This window comes from Propithecus coquereli, unplaced genomic scaffold (assembly GCF_000956105.1).
Source record: "Propithecus coquereli isolate 6110/MARCELLA unplaced genomic scaffold, Pcoq_1.0 Scaffold42, whole genome shotgun sequence".
NCBI classification, from domain to species: domain Eukaryota; kingdom Metazoa; phylum Chordata; class Mammalia; order Primates; family Indriidae; genus Propithecus; species Propithecus coquereli.
The window spans coordinates 598502-608569 of NW_012149952.1; the positions used below are offsets into that span (position 1 = coordinate 598502).

The 10068-nt window shown below is 57.8% G+C and overlaps 1 protein-coding gene across 1 annotated transcript in view; it reads left to right on the forward strand.

Annotated features, from left to right (window-relative positions):
• Nucleotides 1-2599, forward strand: part of TMEM145 (transmembrane protein 145) — a 10486-nt gene extending 7887 nt beyond the window's left edge. The window contains exons 12-13 of the mRNA XM_012653219.1: nucleotides 1359-1565; nucleotides 2519-2599. Coding sequence (XP_012508673.1) covers nucleotides 1359-1565; nucleotides 2519-2599 — 288 coding nt within the window. The remainder of the gene's footprint in view (nucleotides 1-1358; nucleotides 1566-2518) is intronic.
• Nucleotides 2600-10068: the final 7469 nt, after the last annotated feature.

Consider the following 10068-nt stretch of genomic DNA (forward strand, 5'->3'; position numbering starts at 1 on the left):
GGCCAGTCCATCTTAAAGCTCTGCAGGAAGTCAGAAAGGGACAGAAAAATGAGAAACGCTGAGAATCCACCCTGTGCCAGGCCCTGCCTCAGTGGTTTTGCATTTCTACCCTCTCATCTCTCTGAGTGGGCACTACAATTCCTTTTCCCCAGTGAGGCTCAGGAGTTTAATGAACATGCCCCAGATGCCACACTCAGTGAGCTCTGGAGCCCAAAGGTGGGACGCAGGCTCAGAACGCCAAATGCAGTGTCCTTTCTGCTATAACTCAACCAGCTTCCTTCCCAAGATTGCTAGCATTAGCTCAGCACAGCTCCACCTCTGGTCTTCCACTGCTCATTGGTTTCAGCTCCTTGTTCATTTCATTCAGCACAACCTTAGAGGGGCTGTGCGGGGCTTTTGGAGTGTGGCAGTGGAGTGACAGCCAGTCCCTGCCCTTATGGCCCGCCAGACTAATGGGTACCAGACATCTGTTCTTTACCTTCAACCAACATTTTTTTTTTTTTGAGACAAAGTCTTACTCTGTCACCTGGGCTAGAGTGCAGTGGCATCATCATAGCTCACTACAACCTCCAACTCCTGGACTCCAGCGATCCTCCAGCCTCAGGCTTCCGAATAGCTGGGACTACAGGCGCTTGCCACCACACCCGGCTAATTTTTCTATTTTTTGTAGAAACGGAGTCTTGCTCTTGCTCAGGCTGGTCTCCAACTCCTGGCCTCAAGCAATCCTCCCACCGGGCCTCTCAAAGTGCTAGGATTACAAGGCGTGAGCCACCATGCCTGGCCTCAACCAATATTTATTGAGGGCTTATATGTCCCAGGCACTGTTCTAGAAGGTACTGGGGATTCAGCATGGATCAAAAGAGTCAGATTCCTACCCTCATTGAGCTAACATTCTAGATTCTATTAGCTGCTGTCCAATTGAATTTTTTGTGTTTATGAAAATATTCTATAATCTGCATTGTCCAATATGGTGGCTATTAACCACATGTGGCTGTTGAGCACTTAAATGTGGATAGTGTGACTGAGAAGCTAAAATTTTGGTTTAAGTTTGATTAAATTTAAGCCATATGTGGCCAGTGGCTATCATACTGGATAGTGCAGGATACTGATCTTAACCAATGAATGATAGCTCAGTGATGGGGCTCTGCTGGAGGAGGCATAGGCAGAGCAGTAAGAATTGTATTGAAGGGAAAAGGTCAGGGCTCAGGGCCCAGAGAAGGTGCCTAATCCAGTCTGAATGGTTTAAGGGAAGTGTGGGGGATGCCAACTGAAGGGGAATCCGTAGGACCCCAAATTTATGGAGACAGCCTGGGGTCTGGACAGTGCTTCTCCAACCTGCTCCCGGCCCCTCGCTTCAGATCATGACTCGCCCATCGGCTGCCAACAAGAACTTCCCGTACCACGTGCGCACGTCGCAGATCGCATCAGCCGGAGCCCCTGGACCAGGAGGGAGCCAGTCGTCGGACAAGGCCTTCCCGCAGCACGTCTATGGGAACGTGACGTTCATCAGCGACTCGGTGCCCAACTTCACGGAGCTCTTCTCCATACCCCCGCCCGCCTCCTCCGTAAGCCCCGCGGCCCCAGCGCCCGAGGAGCTGCTGGCGCCGCCCCTGGAGTACCTGACCCCGCTCCCGGCCCCGCCGCCGCCCCCTGCGCCCGCACCCGGGTGCCTGAGCCCTCCCCCCGCCTTTCGCACGCCCCGCGCCCCAACGCCCCGCCGCGAGTGTCCCCCAGCGCCCGCGCCCACGCTGCCGGACTGGGTCCTGGCGCTGTTGCGCACGCCCCCGCAGACGCCACGCGCCGTGCCCCCGCCGCCCGCCTTCCGCGGCTCTCCCCCAGCTCCCCGGCCGCCGCCGGAGTTCGCCCGGCGCACCCCAACGCCGCCCCTTGAGTACCTAGCCCCGCTGCCCAGGCGCCCCGCCACACGCTCCTTCCCTGACTGACACGCGCATCCATACCTGGGTTGGAGGGGTCCTCCGGGGGGAGGGGGACGGGCCTTCGGGGCCGCATCTGCCCCCCGAGGGTCCCGGACGGCCTCTGACCCTGACCCCCCTCCCAGGCCGGGAAGCAGGTGGAGGAGACGGCGGTGGCGGCGGCGGTGGCCCCGAGGGGCCGCGTGGTGACCATGGCCGAGCCGGGCGCAGCCTCCCCGCCCCCTCCCGCTCGGTTCCCCAAGGCGGCCGACCCGGGCTGGGATGGCCCAACGCCGCCCTACCGGCCGCTCGTGCCCCAGACGGCGGTGCCGCACACCGGCTTCACCGAATACTTCAGCATGCACACGGCCGGGGGCACCGCACCCCCGGTCTGAGCACCCCCACCCGCCCCAGCCCCATGAGCCGCGCGCCGGCCCGGCCGGGCTCTGGACCCCTGCTTTTTCCCGGCCCCAGGGCTCGGTCATCCTGGGCCTTCCCTCCCCTCCCCACCCCGCGCGCCCAGGTGGGGTGCAATGCGTCCCGCCCCCCTCTCCTCTTGTGCCAAACGGTCCCGCGGGAGCCGCTCTCCCCGTCCCCTCCCTCAGCCCCTGCCCCGAGCGGCGCCGGATTCTGGGCTCCCGCTGTTCCGTGACCTCCGGCCCCCTGGCCCCCTCCGAGACCTCTGAGCCCGCCGGACTCCGGAACACCCGTGATGACTGCCGGGACCGTGCCTGTGACTCTCCAGGACTCCGCGACCCCGAGCTACTGCTCCCGGGATGGATATTGTGATGCTGGTCTCGACCCTGAAACCCTCCGTCGGATCTGTAACCTCGGACCCGTGCTCTGTCCGCCCCTATCTCCATTCCAGGGGCCTTCCCTCAGATCCCTAGCAGAAAGACTTTTTTCCCCCTTCTTGCCAAAATAAAGAGGATGCGTTGAGTTTTTATCTACAACATGACTTCTTTTAAATCATGACGGTGTTCGGCGGCGGGGCTGAGCCACAACGGTTTCTGGCTGGGGACCTCAATGTGCCCATCTGTGAAATGGCATTTTGGGTCGGGAGGCAGGGGCCTGCATAACTTGACCCGTATGTTGACCCAAATCTGGGAGCGTTGAAGAAATCAAATCTAGCAGGGCCCTCTCAGTGCACCGCTCCTTTATTTTTATCTTCCCTTCTGCAGTTAGATGTAGAGGCGCCCTCCAGTGGCACAGGTTTTGCTCAGCCACCAGCACCCCGAGTCTGGGTTACGATCTTAGCACTGCGCATGTGTGAGTCTCTCCTCGTTAGCCTTGGAGGCCGCTGCTGCGCATGCGGCTGGGAACAAATGGGCGGGGAAATTTCCGGAAGTCTTTCTTTGCAGAGGGGTGGGGTTGGGCGCTCCGCAGTCCTCCCAGGGCCGCTCTGACCGCCGCTCTGTAACTTCTCGCCTCCTCCTCTTCGCCCGCCCTCCCACAGCGGCCGCTCGGGTCCCGCCCCCTCGCCCTCCCGGCGGGTCTTCCCGGGGCCGCTCTGGCCCAAGCGTCCCCTCGTCTCTCTGATCTGGCCTATCTCGCTCTTGAGTGAGGCGCGGGTGGGTGAGCAAAAGAAGCGCGTCTATGGGGTCCCGGCCCGAGCCCCTGAAACCTGGCTCCGCCCCCGGCACCCGCTCGCGCCCCGCCCCCGGCTGGAGGAGTCTCTCCCCGACCATCCGAGCCTGGCCTGTCCCGGCCTGCACCCTCTACGGAGGCCCCTGTCGGGCCGTAGAGCCCTGCGCCCCCTGGGGACTCATCCATCTATAAGGTCCGTTTTGGCCTGCAGCGGCCTGAGTCTGTAACTGCTGGACACTTTATGGGGTCGGCCTCTTTATGGGGGCCTGTGTCTATAGGGGACCCCCACGGTCCCTAGGGGTTGGCCCCATCCATAATGACTTCATATACAGGGCATTCTATCGGTCTATAGGGCCCGCTCCTCGGCATCCAGAGCCCGTCAACAGTGGCCTTTCCCTTCGCAGGGACTGCGTCTCCGGGACCTCCCCGGTCTGCACGGTCATGCCATGCCTATAGGGATCGCATTTGCAGGGCCTTAAGCCGGGTAGAGGGTCCTCTCCAAGTCTGTCTCTAAGGGGAGCCGTGTGAGAGGCGGCGATGGCCCTGGTCGAGGCTCTGGCCATGGCACTGGCCCTGGCCTTGGCCATGTTGGGCTCGCTGTCCCCCGGGGCCCGGGCGGGGGACTGCAAGGGGCAGCGGCAGGTGCTGCGGGAGGCTCCAGGCTTCGTGACCGACGGTGCCGGCAACTACAGCGTCAATGGCAACTGCGAGTGGCTCATCGAGGGTGAGTGGGGCCGCGTGGATCACTCACTAATTCGCTGCTAGTTCATTCATTTGTGCATTCAACCATTTACCACTTTCTCAGAGCCTGGCTCTGGTCGAGGCCTTTTGCTCTAAAATGCTGGACACCCAGGGTTTCAGCCAACCTGGGCCCTGCCCTGGAAGTCCTCAAAGTCTGGTGGGGGAGATGTACCGAGACCCAGATGGACGGTCACAAGCCAGGAGCATCAGTCAGGGGTCTTCTAAGTAATTGTTAAAAACTCAAACTCTTGAGTCCAATCACCTGGCTTTGAATATGGCTCTACTTCTTTCTGACTTTAGGCAAGTGGCTTCCTTCCTCTGAGGTTCAGGTTCCCTTACCCCCAAATGGGGATGACAATACTACTCACCTCATAGGGTTGTTGGAATTAAATGAGACAAGGTATTTAACATGCCTGATTCATGGCACATAGTAAATGTTCAATAAATGGTATTAGGATCGTTATTGTTGGTTTAAAGGTACTTCAACAAAAGCGTTTTTTGTAGGCATTCATGTGCCACATGGGACATGACAGAGTCCAAGACAGCCCCAGCAATCCCTGGTGACTTAGGGCTGGAATTCCAATGGGGGAGACAAACACGTTAACAGTGACAGCCCAGAGTAGTCTGTGATGGAGGAACCCAGAGGAGAGCCCAGAGGAAATGCCTGAGCTGGAGGCAGGGGAGAACAGAGAGGCATCTTCGAGGAGGAGATGCCTGAGTGGAGATGAGAAGGACCCATGGGAATCAGGAGGAGGAGGAAGAGTATTCCAGAAGGACAGAACAGCCTGTGCAAAGACCCCAGCCCTACTCTATGGGCTCCCAGTCAGTGGGGGAGACAAACCCACTCCCAGGGAGTGGGGAAGCCCAGAGAAGACATCTGACTTGGTGTGGGGTATACCTGAGACCAGAGGCATGTGTACGAGCGGGCAGAATAGCCCATGCAAAGGCCTGAAAACAGGGGAGCGTGACGCTTTTGAGGAACTAGAAATCTGGTTTGCTAAAACGTAGAGTACAAGAAGACAACCAGCGAGCCAGAGGCTGCAGGATTGAGAGGGGCTAGAGGAGGGGTATCCTGTGGGCAATAGGGAGGTGGAAGAGAAATCCAAAGGCAATGGCTAGAGACGTCCAGGAGGAGCCCACAGAGCAGTGGACATAGGAGGTGGCCTCTAAGGAGAGGTAGGAGTTCCGCAGACAGGGGAGGTTGTGGGCAAAGGCCAGAGGTGCAACAGGGCCTGGATCATGCAGGGCCTGCCTTAGCAAGCTGTGGAGCTTGGTCTTTATCTGGGGGCACTGGGGAGCTATGGCAGGGTTTTGTGCAGGGGGAGGTTATGCTTTAAAACAGTGGTCCCCAACCTTTTTGGCACCAGGGATCGGTTTCATGGAAGACAGTTTTTTCCACGGACTGGGGGTGTGGGGGTTTGGGGAGAGAGGCAGAGCTCAGGCGGTGATGCAGGGATGGGGAGTGGCTGTAAATACAGATGAAGCTTTGCCTGCTCACCCACCACTCACCTCCTGCTGTGCGCCCCTGCCTGCCCCCACCCAGGTTTCATGGAAGACAATTTTTCCACAAATGGCCAGGGGTGAGGGGTGGGGAGCGGCAGAGCTCTGTGACCCGGTCCCTAACTAATAGGCCACGCACCAGTACTGGTCCATGGTCCTGGGGTTGAGGACTGCAGTTTTAGAAGATCTCTCTGGCTGCTGTGTGGGGTATGGGTGGAGGCATGTTTCCTGTGGTAAGCGTGTCTAACTGTCTCCAGCTTGGGGGCCATTCCTGTTAGGCTGGGGGTGTGAGAACAGAATGGGAGTGGGGAGGGGTATAAATCATTCTCTGGCCTTGAAGAGTTCCAGACTAGTTGGGAATAGTGGAGCTGGACACAGACATTCCGCCCCCACTGTGCTCACTGAGATGGGAAAGTTGGGATTGGGTGGATGGGCCTAGGGGAGGGAGAGGACCTGCTGGGAGTCACAGAGGAGGAGCCACTGAAGCAGGGTTCTGAAGCATGCATAGGAGTTTACTGCATGGGAAAAGGGAACAGCCCCTGTGTAGACATGAGGGAGGCTGGTGTGTCTCAGGATGCATGTCTAGGTTTGTCTGGTCTGACTGCACTGTGGACTGGGAGGCGAAAAGGGAGCTGGAAGCAGTGGAGGAAGGGCCTTGAATGTCACACTGAGCATCTTAGCGTTTATCTTGGGGTTGACGGGGAGCCACAGAAGGATTTTGAGCAGGAGTAGGGCATTGCTCTCAGGCTGGGTGGGGGGCAGACTGGAGACTTGGTGAGCTTCTCGAAGGAGAGGGTTAGTTCTGAGCTGGGGCAGGGACTAAAGGGGGTGGAGAAGTGTGGAGAGTGCAGAGAGATGTTGGTGGCATTTCACCAGTGAGACTTGGGGACCAGCTGGCTGGATGTTGGGGTGAGGGAGGAGTCCGGGAAACCTCCAGACCCCTCCCTTGATCTCCTGTTTTCCCAATGCCTGTCACCTCTAAGAACCAACATCTTCCTCCATCTATTAAAAAATAAGCAACTGACCCATTTACTTTTGTACCACATTCCCTTTTTCTGGTCCTAGTCTTCATAGCATCCTCACGAATAAGAGGCGTCCTGCTTTTGAGCTGGGGGAGTGGTTGGGATCAGATTTCTGTCTGGAGTGGTGTGGGGGGTTGAGTGGAAACAGGAGACCTTGAACTTAGGGAGGAACCTTGGGAAGGCAGATGGTGAGCTGGCCTCCAGCTAGCGCTTGACAAAGATGTACTTGTTGTGATTCCAGGAAGAGAGCTTTATAGTTTGGTTGAGGCTGGTAAGATTCTGGGAGGTCCGGTTGCCTGGTCTGGCTGAATGGGTCTTGTGCATTCCCCAGACCACGGGTGGGGATCCATGTGCGATGTTCTTGGGGCCTCTGGTCACAGCCTCAGGGAGAGCTGCCAGTCTCAGTGTTCTTTCTTTTGTGTATTTCCTCATTCCCCCATCCGGCACTTCCTGAGCCCTTGCTCGGCACCAGACCTTGGCCTGGGCAATGGTGGGGAGGGAATTAGGCCCAGGTCCAGGCTGTGCCCTGTGGGCCTTGCAGGCTGCAGGGCAGACAGACCTGGACTTAGATGGTCCTGGCCTGGAGGAATGAAGGTTATTATGGGATATGAGAACCCCAAAGAGGGGCTCCTAATCCAGCCAGGAGGCAATAGGGAAGCCCTCCTGGAGGAGGAGTGGAAGCTAGCTGGTGGGAAGGGAAAGTATGTTATAGATCGAGGGAGAAGGGGACATCACGAGGCTGGTGTCCAGTGGTCCTGGTGGGAGACGATGAGGACTGGGCAGGCACGTTATTGAGCACCCTGGCTCTGGGCTGGCAGGTTAGAGTCATCATCTCATTGAATGTTCACACCAGCCTTGGTGGGGAGAATTATCCCCATTTTACAGTCAAAGAAACTGAGGCTGAGAGAGCCCATGGAACTGGGCCAAGATCACGCAGCCATTGCGAGTGGTGGATGAGTATCTCCAGGATCCAGATGAATGTACTCAGGGTCGTGGGGGATGAGGCTGGCCTAGGGTCCTCCAGCAGGTCAGGGGAAGAGCTGGCATCTAGGTCTCCTAGTTTCCTGAGCCTAGAGGACTCTCCTGAGCTGCCTGCAGTGGTCTCATAGTATGGGAGGTGGTATACAGAAGAACCTTCTGGAACCAGGACCTGGCAGAGAACAAGAACAATGACAGCATTAGGGGTAGTGGCACTTACTACGGCGTGCGAGGCCCTGTTGTGAGCACTTTATGTGCATTATCACCTCTCATGTGGTCACAGTCGGATGTCAGCTAGGGCTGCAATTATCTCAGTGTTCACCTGGGCTGGATGTCCAAGAAGGTCCCTCCGGGGCTGGCAGTTGATGCTGGCTGTCAGCTGTCAGCTCAGCTGGACTGTCGGCTGGAACGCCTACGTGTGGCCTGTTCGTGTGGCTTTGGCTTTTCATAGCCTGACAGCTGTGTTCTGAGAAGGAGCATTCTACGAGGCCCAGGTGAAAGCTGCAAGGCTTCTTGTGACCTAGCCTTGGAGGTCCTACAGCATCACTTTTGCTGCTTTTTTTTTTTTTCTGTAGAGACAGAAACATAGCTAGAGTCTAGCTATGTTGCCCAGGCTGGTCTTGAACTCCTGGTCTCAAGTGGTCTTCCCACCTCAGCCTCCCAAAAGTGTTGGGATTACAGGCGTGAGCCACCACACCCGGCCTCTGCTGCTCTTTATTTTTATTTATTTTCCCTTTCTCGCGTTTTTAGACTATCATCTTAAATGCTCTTTATTATTTTATTTTATTTTTTAACCCTCCCTCCCTCCTCCCTGCTGGTCTTTATTGGTCAAGCAAGTCACTGCGACTCTTCCTAGACACAAGGGACAGGGAATTAGCTCTCACCTTTCGATGGGAGCAGTAGCCTAGCAATTTGAATCTACTACAGTACCATTATATCCCCACTTTACAGATGAGGAAGCAGATCCAGAGAGGGTAGGTTATTGGCCCAAGGTCACACAGCTAGTAGCTATTCAGTGGCAGAGCCAAAATTTGAGCCTGGGCAGTCTGGCTCCAGGGTCTGTGCCCATAGCCACATAAACAGAGAGATGAGGCTCTGGGTGGGGACAGAGGGGAACTATGAGGCTCCAAGATTAGGCCTTTGTTCAGGGGGCAGAAGAAGGACTCTTCCCTCAGAGCTCTGTTAACCCTGAAACAGCTCTCACGAGGCCCCTTGCTCACTGGGAGCAGCCTCTCTGCCAGGGCCTGCACCCTGACCCTCGGCCTGGGCATGGTCTGAAGCTTAAGCATAGACAGGAAGAGCGAGACCTCAGGAGCATCGTGGTGGCTGTCCTGAGCGACCACGGGGATGGGCTTTCCTCTCTCTGCACGTTATTTTCCCATCTGAACCGAAGCGTGTGTTCAGCCTGATCGCAGGAGACCTCTCTAGGGCCGATATTGTCATTCCTTCTCTGGTCTCCTGTCCCTCTGCTGTCACAGCTCTGACCTCCCTGGGCTATGAGTCTAGCTGCCCCTCCAAGGCAGGGCCCAGGTCTGACCCATCTTTGAGCCTCCGTATCGCTGTGAGCAGGGTCTGGTGTTTGCGGGTGGGCTGCGTGGAGGCGTGGGGGGAAGGGCTGCTTTTGGACCTGGCCTCCCACCCCATGCTCACCTCCCAGCCCCGAGCCCCCAGCACCGGATCCTGCTGGACTTCCTTTTCCTGGACACGGAATGCACGTACGACTACCTGTTTGTGTATGACGGTGACTCCCCCCAAGGGCCACTGCTTGCCAGTCTGAGCGGGAGCACCCGGCCTCCGCCTGTCGAGGCTTCCTCGGGCAAGGTTGGTGCAGACGGGGGCCGTGGGGCCATGGCCGGAGGGTCTAGGTGGGGGCTGGGGGAGAAAGGGATAGGTACATGGAGGAAAAGGAAAAAGAAGGGGAAGGCCAGGGAGCTAGCAAGAGGGCATCAGAGAGACAAACACGGGGACAGAGGAAGGTGGAGAGAGACAAAGGATGTGGGTTCTGGGTCCCCCAGGATGGGGTGGGGGCAGGAGTGGGGCACCCTCCCAGTCCAGTCCCCAGAGCCCGGCCCACCTTGTGCCACAGATGCTGCTGCACCTCTTCAGCGATGCCAACTACAACCTGCTGGGCTTTAACGCCTCCTTCCGCTTCTCCCTGTGCCCGGGCGGCTGCCAGAGCCACGGGCAGTGCCGGCCTCCGGGTGTGTGCGCCTGTGAGCCGGGCTGGGGGGGCCCGGACTGCGGCCTGCAGGAGTGCTCAGCCTACTGTGGCAGCCATGGCACCTGCGCCTCGGTGAGCCTGTTCCCACCTGTGTTCCCCCGGGGCC